We start from the raw sequence: 17,640 nt of genomic DNA on the forward strand, positions 1-17,640 counted from the left end.
TTAGGATCATACCCTCATCAATTATTATCGAATCCATATCATTTCTTACTACTTCAAGTCATAATCTTTTTATATCTCTCTCATATAAATTCTTCTGATTCTCCTCACCGCCTCACCATTATCTGTATGTAGTACATGTCCATATAATCTTAAATGAGTTTTTTGCAACTTATCTTCAATTGGTTTAACTCCTACCTTAAATCTAATAATATTATTTTTTAAAATCTTATATTTCCTCGTGCAACCACACATCCAACGAAACACTCGCATTTATGCTACATGCATTTTTAAATATGTTAGTCTCTTAATAACAAAGCACTCATAACCATATATCATCGCGGATCATATGATTGACCTATATAATTTTCCTTCAACTTTAAAAGAATCATTTGGCAAATGAACTTCTCCACTTCATCCATCCGTTTTTAATCATATTAGTTGCATCTTCACTAATGTATGCGTCATCTTGAAAAATAAAGCCAATATATTTTAAAATTTTATTTTTTGTTACTTTTCTATCATCTAATTCAATCATTTATTTGTTTCTTTGTCAGCTCTTAAAAAACTTATATTTTCATATATTATGTTTTAATCATACTTAATTTAAATCCTTTATATTGTAAGGCTTGCCTCCACATATCTAGTTTTGAATTAACTCTCAATACAATATTGTCTCACCTTGGATGTGTCGTGTGAGTCCATTCATTACAAATAGGAACTGATCGACGTAGTGCCAACCTTAGTGCAAACCTATTATGATGAGAAATTCCCGTATAACTCCTCTATTAGTCCTAACACTACTTACGGCTCCTTCATATATATCCTTGATCAAAATAGTAAAACTAATCGGGACTACTATCTTCTCTAAAATTCACAACATTACTTTCCTAAGCACCCTCTTATATGCATTCTTCTAATGGAGGTTTCTTTTCTTTTGTCTACATTTTTTTTTTACAAATATCACATCCATTGTGTATCGTTCCGTCATAAAACCTAATTGGTTTTCGGATATCATAGCTATCGATCTCAACCTCTGTTACACATTCTTTCCCTGTGGAAAAAAAAATGTGATTGTAAATGTCTTAAAATTTTTCATCCCTATTAGTTTGTCCGAATGTGATTATTGTAAGAGGTACATATAGTTTGAAAGAATCCTTCATTATACCTAAGTACAAAACCGGCAAACGGCCATTCTTGATTAGTGTTAAAACCTATAAGACAAACCAAAACATTCATAACTCAGATTCAATATTTTTCAACAACTTCTAGTGGAACTCTTTCTTCTTGGTGTCAAAATCAAGCCAACTTCGGCCAATCCTTTCGTTTAGTACCAATGGCGTACCTAAGTTTCCGGGGATTCAAGACAAACTCTAAAAGAGAGGCCCTATCTTAGAAAATAATTAAATGTCAAATGTTACTTAAATGAGTTTGAGACTGCTATAACACTAGTAATTTTTCATAAATATGGGGTCCTATGGATTCGGGGGCCCTGGGTAGCGACCCAAAATTGTAACAACAAGATTGCTATTTAAAAACGTACAAAATTATAACATTATGAGTGATAAGAATTAGAGAGTGTTAACATATATAGATAATTTCAGTTCCTAATAATTAACAACACGTTTTCTTAGAGGATAACATCATGTATTAAGTGTGCTTCTGCGAGAGCACTATTAGGATGGATGACCTTATGCGGGTATGATGTATCCATAAAAATCAGATAATATTATTGAGATGTATTGGGTTGGAAATTATAATAGAGAGGCTTTGGACTTTGGAGGTAGCAATATTAAAGAAATTATGAAAATGTTTTTTTTCTTTTTTTTTGTGTGTGCAGGGAAGAGGTCTGCAACGCGGATATCAGTACGGCTGTCGTTTTGTGCAAGCCATGATCATGGCCTCTGTTTTTTTTATTCCTATTACGCGGATTCGGATTCGGATTCGGATTCATTCTTGTCATCATAAGTAGTGGAATCACGTAGAAAAAACAGCATATACTTGCATCGCAATGACAATAATACCCCCTCCGGCTCCCATTGTCAAACATGGGAAGCAGGTTTTCCATTATTTTTGGAGTTTATACGTCAAGACAAATAGGCACAACTGCCATGATTCCCATTACAACTGCCTAAATGGCTAAGGACCCCATGACCCAGAAGTCAAGGCTTGAATCCCCCAACCCCCAGTTACTTACAAAACCAAAAGAAAAAATGTGGGGGTTTGGTCATTTCAAGGATGAGATGATCATAACAAACATTGTATCTATATAAATATATATATATATATAAGGGTTTTTTTTTATAAAAATTTTATGTTATGCACATAAATAATGTGGAAACTCATGAATTTCAATACTTTATTGACTCCATACTGTCAGACAAGGGTGAACGATTCATCCAACACTACTGGCTCCCAACAGACAGCTTGTTCTCTCTATATTTTCTCCATTTGTTCCCACACAAAACCCATCTCTGTTTCTATTCACTTCCCCTGTATATATATATGCACACACACACACGGTCCCTGTTCAATTACATTCCTGATTTCTCTGAACAAATACACCCCTTCCCCTCTCTCTCTCTCTGTGTTATAATTTCAATGGAGAACATCATCAAGCAACAAACTTGGATCCCCAATCCACCACCGCCATCAGCACTAGCCATGCACAGGGATTCACACACAATCTCCAAAGCAGAGAAGCCGCCAAAAATACGCATCATTCACATATTTGCACCGGAGATTATCAAGACTGACGTTGCCAATTTTCGCGAGTTAGTGCAGAGACTCACTGGGAAACCAACTCCTCATGATCATCAAAAGAAGAGCAGCTGCAGAATTAGGAAACCAGGAACTGCAAGAGCTAGAAGAGAAGAGCCACCAGCCAAGAAAATGGAGCTGCGAGGCGGGTTCGGGTCAAGAGACCTGATCAAGGGCGAAGAAGAAGTGATGTGGAATGATGAGAGTTCGGATGGGTATTTGGGTGGGTTTGCGGATTTGGATGGTTTCATTCAAGAGCTTGGTGAATTCCCATTCATTCAAGACTCTCAACTTGCCTAACTAATCCAACAATTTCTTAATTGCATTATTGTTCTATTTAATTTAATTTCTTTAACCTTTTTTTTTATAATTTAGATTTATTAATATAATTCTATTTAATTAATTTATATTTTAGGATTATCTTTGTGGATGTAACGGAATCAACTGAAACACATTTATGTATTTAATTTCTCTTGATTGATTAACTTTATTTATTTCAAATGCGTTTTGTTTTTCTTTATACGGTGAGACTCGCAGTCATTATCCTTTGAATCTACACTGGATATACTCATCGAGTCTACGTATTATTATTTATATATAATTTGATTTGATAAATGAATTTCTTTTCTTGCAAGGCACATTGGATCTTGGTTTAGCTAATCGTCTCCTGCTAAGTTGATTAATCTTGTGATATGATTAATAAACATAAATAATATTATTAGTGTTGGTTAGATAATTAAAACAGGAAGATGCAGAGAACAATGCAAGAGACTGACATATTTGAAAGTGAGTGATATAATTTATATATGAGAATATATTTATATATATATATATACAGGTGCATATAGCCAGGCATAGCAAAGAATTAAAGATAATCTAACCTAATACTTGTTGCAAACTTGTTAGAGTAAGAAAATCAGAGATGGGGATTGGGGACTAACAATAGTAATTGACTTAACAATATTAATAAAGCAACATCAAGTCAATAGTTTTGGCTAACTTTATTTGTAAATTGCAATATCAGTTGACATATTTGGGCGGCAAGTTTTCTTTTTCTTTTTCCTTTAAATGTGGAACCCACCCGATTGTTTACCTGACGATTGATTGGTAAATTCCGGGTCACATGGATGACTATGCAACCCCATGGATCAGTTGAGACCTAGGCCAAGGCTCAATGTGAGAAGATAATGCAGAGTGACATTCGCACACGCTGGACTGAGTAAGAGCTCATCTCGCAAATTACGATAATAGAAATACTCATGAGACTTGAACGAAATCACAACAACCAGCTTGAGTTAAGAGTTATCGTGGTCAAATTTACTATCTCCACCAACAACCCATTGTTGGGCGGCAAGTTGATCAGGCTAAAAGAGTTTACTCTCTAAAATTCCTAATCATCATGACAAGAGATGGTGAACCTTCTATGGAGATCTTAATCTTTGATGCATGACATAGATATATGTGTGCAATTCATGTAAGCATGACGACTGTGTTGTTTTTGAGTCTCTATTTTAAGAATTCGTGGCTCGCTGGCTGGTTAGTGATTCTAATTTGTTCATCAGGCAAGGCGTTTACATCTACTGCGGGCTGTGACAAGTGTTTCACTGATCAAGTTAATCGTCGAGGACCTGGTTAAGAATCCAACAACAAGCTGAATCCAATCCAAACGAAAGTAGTAATGAACTGAATAAAAATAGATATGATTAATCGATTAAGTTCACATAATTGAACCTAATACAATCTCTAAAGTAGAAAACACATAATTGAATCTATCATAACCCAAATCAATCAAAACAAAGAGTACTCGATATTTCGTTGGAGAGCCGACTCCAATGGAGTAAGCCCTAGTCAAAACACCATTCTTTCTTTTTCTTTGTGGATATCCTAAATCTAAGAATACTATCGCTTATAAAAAAGCTGCTCTTTGATATGAACTTAAATTAAATTACGTAAAAGTTTTGCCTGTATGATTGAAGCTTGAGATATACACTCTCTCTTGGCTCTAATGCCACATCTCTCCGCCCTTTATCATAATATCTCTTCATCTTCTATTGAGCTTTCTCAAGTTCCTTCTCCACCTTGACTAGAACCCCCATCCATGACCGTCAAGCCCTTTAAGATTTGGGCCTCGACAATCGCTGTAAACAAATTGTGGCTTCATGCATATGACGAACCCAATGTAAATGGGTCAGGCCAGTAGTTGCCAGGCCCAATAGAAGTGTGGGCTTGGGCCTCAGCGTCCAAAGTGGCGACCGACCACGTTTAGTAATGTGCGCGGCAATAAGTTTGACCGCTTCCGTCGGTCAGTTCTAATTCCGCTTACTCTTCGCGGCAAAAGTAGGGTTAGAAGAAGAACAGGTGTCAGTGGAAGCGACCGTAGGTGAACAAACCAGCGCGAAATGATCTACGGACAGTTGGAAACTGAATGCTGAGTTGGCACTCTTCCCATCATCCCATGTTGTATTTACTATTTAATCCCCCACATCAAATAAAGTGATAAAAGAAAAAGGCAATTTTATAATCAGAATAAGAATAGCATACTTTTCGGTATGAACTTTTTCATTAACTAATTTACCCCTCTTGTTAAGAATATGCATTTAGGAATGACAAAACTCTGCTTTGTCTGAATGGATAATCGATTTTGTTCAACCCGGATTAATCAAATTTAGATATAAATTATATATATGAAATTCGTTTCCAAACACAAAAGTTTTGTCCAGTTTAAAACTGGGTCCGAATCTAAACATTGAAATCTTGTTTGATCTATTTGTCCGGACTCTAATCCGAATTACGTTATTGCCAGATTTACTTGTTCGAATTTGGTCAATTAAGTATGTCCAAAATTCAATATGAGTTAGGGTCCGGACATATAAATATTTCATAAACACGTAATATTGTCCGATCCGAAATCCATCTCGATCTAGAATCGATTTTTCTTTTGCCACCCGTGCACGCATGACTATTTTTGTGCTCAAAGAAGGATACTTATGACATTGCGGCAAAAGTTCGGAACTGACCGAAAGTGAGCCAGCTGTATGCACTATGCAGCACGAGTGTAACTCGTCATAGGGCCCGTGGGAATGTCTGTTGAGAACGGACGGTCGTGATTCAGCGATAGAGAATTTGAGGTTCGTTTAAGATGAATTTCATTTCATTTTCGCACAATTTAGCCTTTTTGAAACGACATGGCGGGTAGCGTAACGTCCGCATTCGCATTTCTGATTTTCTGTTAATACAATCAGAGAGAGAACAGAGCAACGGAAACACAGAACTCTCTGTAAAGGTTAGCGAATTTTAGCGATCTTGAGGTTTTCTCGTGTTTTATATTCAAGAACTTGTTTTAGGTATTTGTTGATTCCTTTGCTTACAATGTGTTTGATGAAATGACAGAACGAGCTGAGTGATGGCAGAAGCCGATGATATTCAGCCTCTTGTTTGTGACAATGGGACCGGAATGGTCAAGGTATCGATAGATTCATCAAGATCAGCTCTTTCAATGTTGAAGTTTGTTCTTGATTATTAATCTGATGTTTTGTTTCTTGGGTATTCAGGCAGGATTTGCCGGAGACGATGCTCCAAGGGCAGTGTTCCCGAGCATTGTGGGTAGGCCTCGCCACACAGGGGTGATGGTCGGGATGGGCCAAAAGGATGCGTACGTGGGAGATGAGGCTCAATCGAAGAGGGGTATTTTGACACTCAAATACCCAATTGAGCATGGGATCGTTAGCAACTGGGATGATATGGAGAAGATCTGGCATCACACATTCTACAACGAGCTCCGAGTGGCGCCTGAGGAGCATCCAGTTCTTCTCACTGAAGCTCCTCTCAATCCCAAGGCCAATCGTGAGAAAATGACCCAGATCATGTTTGAGACCTTCAATACCCCTGCCATGTATGTTGCCATTCAGGCTGTCCTCTCCCTCTATGCCAGTGGCCGTACAACCGGTTAGTCCAATTCCAGATTCTGATTTCTCAGGTCAAAGTTGTAGGATAAATGGAACGGTGTTTCACATTTTCTTGGTTGTTGGATCGAATCTTCGAATCCCATCTTGAATTATCAATTTGGATTGTGAATAGTCTATTTTTTTTGTATATGTTTGTGTTTGATTTGCAGGCATTGTTTTGGACTCTGGTGATGGTGTGAGCCATACCGTTCCAATCTACGAAGGCTACGCCCTTCCTCACGCCATCCTGAGATTGGATCTGGCAGGCCGTGATCTCACTGATGCTCTTATGAAAATATTGACTGAACGTGGTTACTCATTCACCACCACCGCAGAACGGGAAATTGTGAGGGACATTAAAGAGAAATTAGCCTACATTGCTCTTGACTATGAACAAGAGCTAGAAACAGCAAAAACTAGCTCGTCCGTGGAGAAGAGCTATGAGTTACCAGATGGGCAGGTGATCACCATTGGCGCTGAAAGATTCAGGTGCCCGGAAGTCCTCTTCCAACCATCTATGATTGGAATGGAAGCCCCTGGCATACATGAAACCACATACAACTCTATCATGAAATGTGATGTGGATATCAGGAAGGATCTCTATGGAAACATTGTCCTTAGTGGTGGATCAACTATGTTCCCAGGTATTGCAGATAGGATGAGCAAGGAAATCACTGCATTGGCTCCAAGCAGCATGAAGATTAAGGTGGTTGCACCACCGGAAAGGAAGTACAGTGTCTGGATCGGAGGCTCCATTTTGGCATCCCTGAGCACCTTCCAGCAGGTATTGTGTCTGTTCATATTAACGCTATTACTACTAATCTCAATTTTCATAGAAAGTGTTTCGTTGGATCCCAACAACTGGTATCCTAGTTATTTGTACGCACATGATTTTATGTTGTAGAGTCCACGAATTCACTTGAATCATGTAACGTCCAACTCAACTGTCGGGATAACAAACTGTTGGGATCTTTTATCATTTTCGGTTTTCTAATCCTATGAGTTCTATTGGTGCAGATGTGGATTTCAAAGGCCGAGTATGATGAGTCTGGCCCATCAATTGTCCACAGGAAATGTTTCTAAACATGCCAAGCAAAACTGGATGTGGGAATATGATTTTTATTCAGGAAAGGCTTTGAATCAAGTGTTTGCTTGATCCGTTTTTGTTTCTTTATCTTCATATTTTCTGGATTCCTGTTTCCAATATGTTTAATGTTTGCATAATGAACACTAGTATTTCATTGTAGAAGAATTGTCATTTTCCCTTGCTAGCATTGTTCTTGAACTCAACAAATGAAGAATTCAAGCTCAAAAACTGAAGTAAACAACACAGATTGCAATTCCCAGACTTACATGACAAGATTGGCAATCTCAATATCACTGTCATGGAATGTTGAAATTTGATGGTCCTACAGTGTCACTAAATCCCCGCACGGACAGACCTGGAACAGATATCTTCTTCTGAAGGAACTCATGGTCTATAAAGATCACAACAACTGTAATATCATCGTGAAAATGCCGCCTCACCCCCTTGTCAAGCTTCTTAAGCTCATCATATGTCGTCTCCCTCTTCCTAGATGCCTCATTTAGAGCTTTTTTCACAAGTCTTCTGGCAATTCCCTAATTAAAAGGGAAAAGCAAAAGTTAAGATAAAGGAAAGTAAGAGAAATCATGAAGAAGCAGGTGTTGTAGTTGAAAGTACGTACAGCTCGAGGATTGTTACACACTATCTCTGCAGCCTCCTGAATTGTCAACTGGTCCCAAAGCCCATCAGAAGCAAATATAAGGTACTTGTCCTTTGATCGTAAATCTCTTGAATACATGGAGGGTACAGATGTAAGCACAGGCCGACAAATGGGCTCAGGAAGGTGGAAACGGGGAAATGATGGATCAAGAGAAAACCCTGGGCGCTTTAGATATGCATCTCCTATAGATCTAGATACCTAATGTTAAGGCAAACAAAATAAAATTAAATAAATTTATGATTGATCAATCTGTAGTTATTCCAACTAAAAGATCAAGGATATAAAGAGCGATAAACACAAGATGCATCCGCTGGATCTAAGCTAAAAATCCAGTAAAAATTGAAATAACCTTCTTGGCAGCCAAACATGCCGTGCCACAAATTCTATCTGATGAACCTCTTTAAATTGTTAAAGTAAATCCCACCTATTAGTTTAACCCAAAAAATAAAAGCGCATACAAGTCTAACATGAAAACCATCGGCCAGAATCCCTCATGAGGGTGCCGTTCCGAATATAACGAGCCTCTAAGAGATGCTTGAATAAATACCAATAAATGTCCACATTCCAAATATGGAAGGATCCGTCCAAAAGGAAAGGTCAAAGGCTATAGCACAAAGGTTTAAATTCCAGTGCACACACTCATTCCAAAATACACCAGAAAGAACGCATTACTGCATCATGCTTAAACATAGCTGATTATATACATTAGTCAACAACGTCAATAAATAATGCCAGCATCCAATAAGCAGGTCAATTTGTTAATTGAAAGAGAGGCAAAAGCTTCAATGGGACACATACTACATACAAAACAGAGGGTAAATGTAATTGACCTTGTATTCCAATGGGCAATGGTAATTGGATTCTCATCCCACCACGCAATTTGGTGCACAATTAAAATCTTCATCACATATTCACATCATCTAACAATTAAACTACTATTGTGATTCTATTATTTTATAGTCAACAAAAAAAGGATTAAAGCATTACCACAAAACCTTTTACTCTTAGAAAGGACTTATTTAAATTTACCCAAAATACGTGTGATAGAATTTGAAAACCAAAATTCAGAACTTGATTATTTGAAATAAGAAGTTCTTCTCTATGTGAACACTTATCTCATAACTATATTTTAAACGTTTGATTAAGAGCAATTGTATTTTATTCCTATTACAGTATTTGCAAAACCAGGTATGACATAAGGGCTCTATGCAAACAATATAGTAATGGGGAGATAGCTACGCACATCAAAATTTACCGTTGCACTACCACATAGGCAGATAGGATGGCCAAAATGAAGTTGGATGGAATGCACGTTATATCTTCACAAACAACAACCATGTACATTAGAGGATGAAAAATAAGGCAAGGAGGAAAGCAAGATGAGACAAACCTGAATAATGCCTTTGATACGCCATACCCCATTCTTCATAACCAAAATATGTGAATCATCTGGATGTAAGGACCTGAGTTCCTGTCTAACATCCTCCATGCTTGCATTGTGATCCCTAGTCAACTGCTCTGCCACTATCTTATTCGACCGACCTAAATAACAAATCACTGCTCGAGAATCCCCTAGATTAGCAACATACAATTTCCCGCCCAAAATAACTCCAACTAGGCAACAAGACCCAGTTGATGCCATTGATGGTTTTATCCCATATGTCCTCCGCACAAGAGTAAGAAAACCATCCTCAGTTGCAGCAAAAGCACTCCGGAGAACATCTTCAGTGATGGTTCCTTTTTCTCCAGCAAGCCCTGTGGAGTATGAATATTATGCAGTTTTAACTTAATAAGTTTGAGTTGGCCATAATACGAGAAAAGGGGGATACAAAGCTTAAGCAAGCATCAAAGAAAGAACATTAGAGTATCTAGCGGAAATGAGACGGTAAACCCATTAAAATGAAATTCCTCCTTTTATCTGTGAGCTTCTAGCAGTATAAAGAATCAATGTCTGTCGAACTGTGTAAAATGAAATGCTTTCTCGTTTCTGTTTCAGATTAATTATCCCTGAAACCATCAAAATCGTCCATCTCAAGTCTTTGCCCAGTAAAATTTAGAACTGACTATTGGAAAACAAAACCCTCTTCCATTCAAAGCTCAGAAAACTTGGATTTATACCCATGTCTTCCAAAGATGGAATCATAATTCACACAAAAAACAAAAACACAAGAAGACAACAGATTTACAGGGGTATTGTCTGCCAGCAGCATCTACATTTTATAGACCTAAATAAATACCCAGAAAAAGTAAGAATCATAATTCACACAAATAACAAAAACACAAGAGACGTCAGATTTACAGGCGTATTTATCTGCCAGTAGCGCATCTACATTTTAGACCAAAATAAATACCCAGAAAAAAAAAGGGAAAGAAAATAACAGCAGAAAAGACAAAGTTTTATCACACAGTACCTAAAAGACATTAAAGAAAAAGACCATATAACGGCCAAAACAAGAGCCGACGAATCCCCGTATTTTAGCCGCAAGACACAAAAAACCATAAATTCCCATTACGCAGAAAACCAAGCCAATAGCAGTTAAATTAAAGAAAGAACCAATTGGAATGGGCACTGACTCATGAGATGACGAAAGAGATGATCAGAGATGAAGCGGGATGCCTCAGGACCACCATGGCCATCATAAACGCCGACAAAAGTCGCATTGGGGCCGGTCTCAACCTGGCTATGGTCCTCGATGATCTCATTAGCCTGCACCACAGCGATTGAGAACTCTCCGTAGAAATGCTTCTCAAGGTCTCTGGACCAGACGAGGGGGTCTCCGGCCGTTGAATCGGCCTCCTGATCATCCTTGCTCATACGGGCATATTCCCTGACCTGCCTCCAACACGCCATTACTATCCTTGCCAACCACGAGAACATCCCTCATTTCCCACCCGCCCACTAAAACCTAATATCAAATTATGCAGATATTGATGCAAAATCAGCACAAGATCTCGAAATTCAAGTATCAATAGAATCCAAATTTCCGTCCGATTCAAGAACTAAAGAAGAGTGAAAGAATTTGGATTGAGAGAGCGTTGACCGACTCTCGAGAGTTTCAGGGAGAGAGGTGAAGTTGCAGAGAGAAAAACAGAGTACAGAGAGGAAAGTTGACGATGGGTCGTGTGACTTGATTGATAAAAGTATACAACGGCAATGGGTTGTAGTTACTTATATGCCACTTGTTTGGTCCTCTAATTACGGTGGTTGCCATTATGGGCCCACTGAAAATTAAGACTGATAAATGGAAAATGGGGCCCAACCCAAAGTAAACTTTAGAAGCTCTGGGATTGACTAAAGTTTACCAAAGTAAAAAGTGACCTCTGGGATTGCGGTGAAATGCTCTATTATTACTGAGCTATATACCCCTTAAAAGGCCCATTTCACTGTATTTGGTAAAATTAATTAAGATTAATAAATCCTGACTCTACATATTAAGCAAAGAAAACAAGAGCATAGCCTAACCCTGAAAAAGCGATCTTTTCTGTATAACTGAGAACGATATAATACAAATTTAGTCTTAAAATCATAACTCCTAAGCTTATTCCATATAAATATTTGTTTATTCTCGAACACTTTTCCGTTAAAAGCCCTAAAACAAATTTTCGACGTTTGCGGCCCCCCTCATATAAATTACTTGCCCCTCCACTGACCAATCCCCCTCAATCCATTTTCTAGATTCGCCAGTAGGTGATTCGGAATTGACACTAAGTCAATTTAATTAGTTGGGTAGTGAGAGCATGGATGGTAGTAGAAGAAGTGTGTTGTTTTCCAACACAAGCGACATGTGAAATATATAAACAGGCCGTTTGGTATGAGCTCACAAGCCTAACACTGTTTTCCAGCAGCTTCCCTGAATTATCATCAAAATATAATCCAACACTTAAAAGAGCATGTTAGATTATGTATACATTACAACTTAAAACAACAATCAGGTAAATTCGGATTCGCGATCCTTAAAAATATATCAAACTGATTACCTGAAATGAAACTGCTGCCTAATGATCGTTTGAACTAATAATACCTAACTAAATTAGGTTGGGAAATTAAACAATGAAGCCTTCAAATAAAGAAATTTTACAATCAAACATTGCATTTCACTGCATGGTATTGGACAAGCGATGGCTTCAATTCATTCTGGACAGAACACCCTGCTATGAGCTGAATTGAGTCCCGAAACTAAGTGTGTGGCATTCGAGGGTTTTAAGGTTAAGCTGCACAATCAGTTGACGATAATATCAACCGTCAAGCACAAAATATGCATGAACCCTAGGTAAATTCCTGATATTCTTTGCAAGTCAACAAGGCCTTACATGGGCAATTTTTTGGCAGCAGTGAGGAATATAAACAATTTATAATTATGTGGTATGATACTATGTCAGTTCTTGGACAAAATTAAGATGATATAGAAACTTACCACAACGGCAACTCCAGTCTCACAGAATTTAGGAATGCAGATGAGTCTCACCAACTGCCCTTCTGATCCTGCAATATCAACTTGCCAATAAGTACCTATAGATGGCTTGGGAACTAACATTTCAGTTGACAAAGAGAAATTACCCTTCAATAAGCTTGTAGCAAATTTATCCTGATTACCAACAAAGTAGACATGAGGACAGCTCTCAATCAGGAAAGGATCCCTATCAGTAAAAGGATAGCATCCTGAAAGATATAGAGGCATAAAACACTTAACAGTAAATCATATATGATTTATTTATCAAAAGCTTTCCTGATTTCTGCAAGTCAATAAATTAGAAATGGTTGGACGTGTCAATTAAGAGGAACATCACCCAACATTTTTTTTTTTCTTTGGGGGCATGAGTGGGGTTAGGGGTGGAGACTGGAGAGGTATTTGGACAGTCATAGCTAATAGAAAAAAAAGGGGACATTTTATGTATGAAACCTCGTTATCCGAGTTTCATGGTTTCAATTTTTTAAGTCGGTTCTTTTGAATGGTATAATTTTTCACAATGACTGCCAGTATTTATGTCAAGAAATTACACTAGAAGAATCGTAATCATATTGCACAACATAAATTATTACCCAGTGTATTAGGCGCTGTTGGTGCTAGATGCCTCCACCTAAGAGTCCTTTCCATAAATTCAAGCTTATCCTTTGCTTCTGAATACTTCTCAAGATCGTCAACATTTTGGCCTGATGTTCCAAGAAATCTGAGAAAAAAAAAACCACTGCACATTAATTATTTGGTTACATCCTATCCAACTCTGGCTGGTGCTGATGGTCAAACCAAATACATATCGCACCTTATATTATCAAGCTCAAAGCAATGAGGATTAGTACAAGCCCTAAAGGTGTTATAAGCTGCCGCGCCAGGAAAGATGTATCTATTGAAAGGCTGAAACAGAATGATAGTTAAAAACTAATAATATAGTTGCATCGATGATGTAAAAATACCATCCAAATAAACAGCAAACCTGCTGAGGCAAGGAGAAGTTTGCTGGGTCTTTGGGTCCTGGCATAATATCCAAAGGCACACCAACAGCAATCTAAAATAACATAAAGTATTAAGCAACTTGACCATGATGAGGGAACAAATTGAAGATAAAGATGAAAAATGAATACAACAAAAGCAACCTGTGCCAACAAGATATCTAGCTCTTTAATAGGCTCAGACATCCTGGACTGATCTTTTGGAGTCAAATTCTGAGGAAAAAAAACACAAAATTACAAATGGGAAAATTCAGTTATATGTACAACTAATGGCACAGAGAATGTATTGTATATAAAATTGTACAGCATGAACATCGACATGATACAGAATGTAATTAAGGAAATAGAATCTTCACTCTTTACAACTGTTGCAGTATGATAATATGTAGGATTGATTGGTGAATAACGAGCCATGTTTACTTAATATTTTTGTTGATGAAACAACCTTTTGCTTGGTAAGGGAAAGTTCTATCAACAAAATCCCATCTTCCGTCCTAGAGGGAGAAGTGGAAGTTTGTGATTATCCCCACAGTCCTTTCAACGTCAATTGATGTGCCATCTTAGCAAAAAATAAATAGGTACTACTGCTAAAAGGAACTTCACCTCCCCTAATAGAAACGACATTTACATCAAACAAAGAGGTTCTACCTCAGTAGCTATCTAAACATATCATGCAGATTCCCTAGTAAGTAATATGGTTGGTCATCTTCTTTTATTCTTCACATCTGCACATTAGATAGTGCCAAAATCAATAGAGGAGATAAGAGGACAGCTAGTGGTAAGCTCATACAAGGGAAGGCAAGCCTTTGGCTGGGGGAAGACATGCAAGAACTTTTGAGGACATGGAGAGATCACGGAGATTAAAACACAATACCTCAGATGGGATATGTTATGAATTTTCAAAGATAAAAGACAGAAAAGAGATAGATAATGAATATGTTACCTGTCCATTAATAAGCCCACCAGGAATTTCCAAAGAGCTCCCAGCAATTACGGCATGAACTATTTGTGCTGCAGTGCCTTGTTCCTGTTCAGTTAAGAGCGCAAATAACAGCCAAGTAGCACAATCTAGCAACCACTAGTAACCAAAGACAAATGCATCATTAAAAGGAAGGAAGTATAGGGATATGGGGCGCAGGGGATACCTTTTCATCCCCTAGATGTCCAGTTATATGATCAACAAGTAGCTGAAATTCAAGAGGGTCAGATCTGCTGCTTCCAACGCTCAACCCCGAAAAAAGAACGACAAATTTGTCCTCCTCTGTGAAAACACAAGAATCATAAGACAGTGCCTTTTGAAAAAGATTTAGGAAAAAAAATAGTTCATGCCAAGGGCAGATCAAAGAAAAACCGAATGAATATCCAGAAAATGTAGAAGAGATGCTTGAAACTTGAAAGGATAGAATCAATTTATTTACGATATCTCAAATTATAAATTTATAATACCTCTTTCACCAAAATGTAAGGGAAATCGGAAGAGGGGAAGGTGGAGATGGATGATGCAAAGTCCCATTCTTAAGATGAGAAAGAATCTGAACAGCTCTTTCCACAACATGATTTTGTAAAATTTGTTTATCTAAAAGTTAACTTGCATACTTCAAATTCCATGATATACTTTTTGCCAAAAACTTTGGTGCTTAAAATTTATTAAATCCAAATATAATAATATATCCCTCCACTTATTACAAGAATACACTAGTTGCAATGAACCACCTCAACTGCTGTCACGAAAAATGGGTAATACAGAAACAGAGAAGTTAAATATTAATGTTAGGGTATGTATTGTGTGCATCTGTCCATTGTACAATAAAAAAGATGAAGAAGCACATGCGTTATAGAAAATTCCATGAAATACTTAAATACCAATCCAGCTTGAGTTGGCACATTGCTTAAATGCAGAAGGAACATATGCCTGACAACCTTGTACCTTGAAAGAAACAAGCACATCATTTGTGTATAACAGTATAAGGGAGGAAAATAGCGTGATCATACTTGATTTAAGCGGGAACTCTATCTGGGGTGGAAGGCCAGCTTCTAGGACATCTTGAACAGTGAAGTCACCAGCACCAGAATCCTTTCCATGCAAGGCGACAACAATGCCTATTGAATGTATGATGTCAACAATAAGAACACAAACAACAAATAAATAAGCATCAAATCTTTAAATGGACTCATGGAGAAAATTGGATGTTACAGACCTGTGACATATGCAGAAGGTGAAAGCATAGTACCACCAAGCTTAACCCTTCCACTCTCATCTTCCAGAATCAAATGATCATCTGGGTGCATAAAATTGTGATGCTTAACAAGTGGGGTTCCAGATCTCTGTAAATGGAACAAAAAGCCATTGAAATCAAAAGCCTTCACAAATAAGAATTCTGCAACTTCAAGTTTTACAGAGGAACGAAAAAAGCATATATTAAAGGATACAACACAAAAAATACATAAGATATCACCGGAATACCTCCTTTGAGTACTCATCAAGAATGCAAGGTTTGAGTTTCATGTGCTTGTATAATGTTCCAACAATTATGCATTCCTTGCCTTCCTCCAGCCCCAAAACGGTACAAACTGCAATAGGTACCAGTAAACATGATCTTAAAAAAAACTGAAAAGAAATCAAAGTATTATCATGTAGTCCCTCCCCCTCCTGAGAACATAGCAATCGGAAAATAAACTCAGTGTTCCTCAATTTGAAAGTTTTTACAAATCAAAAAGAAAAATAGTGGATTTCTCGAATTTGCTGACTAAAGATCCTTAAATTTAAGAAAATGTTGCTGAACTCAAAACCAAATTCACTATAAAGAATAATTGCGATAATACATAAAGGCCAAAACCCTAGACTCCTTATGCTAAATCCCACCCACATAAAATTTCAATCATGAAAACAGCTAACACCAACCCAGCCAACAAGAATCAAAATAAACCAAAACTATGATCTATTTTTCACTTCGTGAAATTCAAATACATTACGGAGCGCCAGATAAGAATTTACCGGGTAAATGGGGTTTCCAGTTCGGAACAAGAGAATACAGCAGAGTCCGCATCATGTGGAGGCGAGCAAAGTATATCTGGCTGTATTGCTGGCCCTTATACGTCTCATTATGAATCTTAAACTTCTCATCCTGGAAGAGAGAGCGAGCGAATTAGATTAGCTAAATAAATATAACTTCAAATTTTCAGTGGGCTGATCTAATCTGGTTGAAAATGCATAGCATCTAAAGGGAGATGAAAAGAGACGGAAGAATGACCAGGTCATTGTAGACGGATTGTTTTCTTTGGAGATTCTTCTCTGAATCGATTTCCATGGCGGGAAAAAGCAAAAAACATTAGCGGAGACTCTTATCGCCAGTTTCCAAATCACCTGCCTCTTGTGCTTAGTTTGGTTACAAGGTTCAATATTAAGATCGAATTAGTATAAATAATTTGGGAGTGGATCGGCGTGCGGCTTGGTTCCATGGTCTAGTGGTCAGGACATTGGACTCTGAATCCAGTAACCCGAGTTCAAATCTCGGTGGAACCTCTGTTTTTTATTTTTTATTATCATTTTTTTTATTTTTAAAGCAAATCACAAAGTACAAAGGATGTCAATTTTTAAAGCAAGTCACTCTCTTTAGCTCTGTTAAAAATGGTGTGCTAATGCAGAATTCTAGAATGGGAATCGGTTGCTCCCCCTTCAATTCATGGATGGTCTTTTCTTTTTCTTTTCACACTGTAGTTTGATTAAACATCTTATTTTGTTGGA

General features: G+C 37.5%; 4 protein-coding genes and 1 non-coding gene across 5 annotated transcripts; 3 read left to right on the forward strand and 2 right to left on the reverse strand.

Moving 5' to 3' along the window:
- Positions 1–2,598: 2,598 nt before the first annotated feature.
- On the forward strand, positions 2,599–4,393 carry LOC119998618 (VQ motif-containing protein 17-like). Its single transcript, XM_038845957.1, has 2 exons — positions 2,599–3,019; positions 4,320–4,393. Exons 1-2 carry the CDS (start codon positions 2,599–2,601, stop codon positions 4,391–4,393), a joined length of 495 nt encoding a protein of 164 aa, XP_038701885.1.
- Positions 4,394–5,862: 1,469 nt separating this feature from the next.
- Positions 5,863–7,953, forward strand: LOC119998694 (actin-like). Its single transcript, XM_038846066.1, has 5 exons — positions 5,863–6,040; positions 6,148–6,220; positions 6,309–6,702; positions 6,872–7,485; positions 7,719–7,953. Exons 2-5 carry the CDS (start codon positions 6,161–6,163, stop codon positions 7,782–7,784), a joined length of 1,134 nt encoding a protein of 377 aa, XP_038701994.1. The 5' UTR covers positions 5,863–6,040; positions 6,148–6,160; the 3' UTR covers positions 7,785–7,953.
- On the reverse strand, positions 7,931–11,555 carry LOC119998693 (probable protein phosphatase 2C 68). The gene is made up of 4 exons (XM_038846065.1): positions 11,021–11,555; positions 9,837–10,201; positions 8,408–8,644; positions 7,931–8,321 (listed from the first exon to the last, which is right to left on the reverse strand). The coding sequence occupies exons 1-4, from the start codon at positions 11,322–11,324 to the stop codon at positions 8,085–8,087; spliced, it is 1,143 nt and encodes a 380-aa protein (XP_038701993.1). The 5' UTR covers positions 11,325–11,555; the 3' UTR covers positions 7,931–8,084.
- A 714-nt stretch (positions 11,556–12,269) lies between these two features.
- LOC119998873 (DNA polymerase delta small subunit-like) lies at positions 12,270–17,291 on the reverse strand. Its single transcript, XM_038846347.1, has 14 exons — positions 17,147–17,291; positions 16,891–17,020; positions 16,360–16,466; positions 16,094–16,220; positions 15,888–15,995; positions 15,041–15,156; positions 14,839–14,922; positions 14,040–14,108; positions 13,880–13,951; positions 13,709–13,800; positions 13,488–13,615; positions 13,005–13,106; positions 12,862–12,929; positions 12,270–12,658 (listed from the first exon to the last, which is right to left on the reverse strand). Exons 1-14 carry the CDS (start codon positions 17,201–17,203, stop codon positions 12,599–12,601), a joined length of 1,320 nt encoding a protein of 439 aa, XP_038702275.1. The 5' UTR covers positions 17,204–17,291; the 3' UTR covers positions 12,270–12,598.
- A 55-nt stretch (positions 17,292–17,346) lies between these two features.
- Positions 17,347–17,418, forward strand: TRNAQ-CUG. The gene has a single exon. It is a non-coding gene; the product is annotated as a tRNA-Gln (tRNA).
- The last annotated feature ends 222 nt before the right edge of the window (positions 17,419–17,640 follow it).

The sequence above is a fragment of the Tripterygium wilfordii genome, chromosome 5 (assembly GCF_013401445.1).
Source record: "Tripterygium wilfordii isolate XIE 37 chromosome 5, ASM1340144v1, whole genome shotgun sequence".
NCBI classification, from domain to species: domain Eukaryota; kingdom Viridiplantae; phylum Streptophyta; class Magnoliopsida; order Celastrales; family Celastraceae; genus Tripterygium; species Tripterygium wilfordii.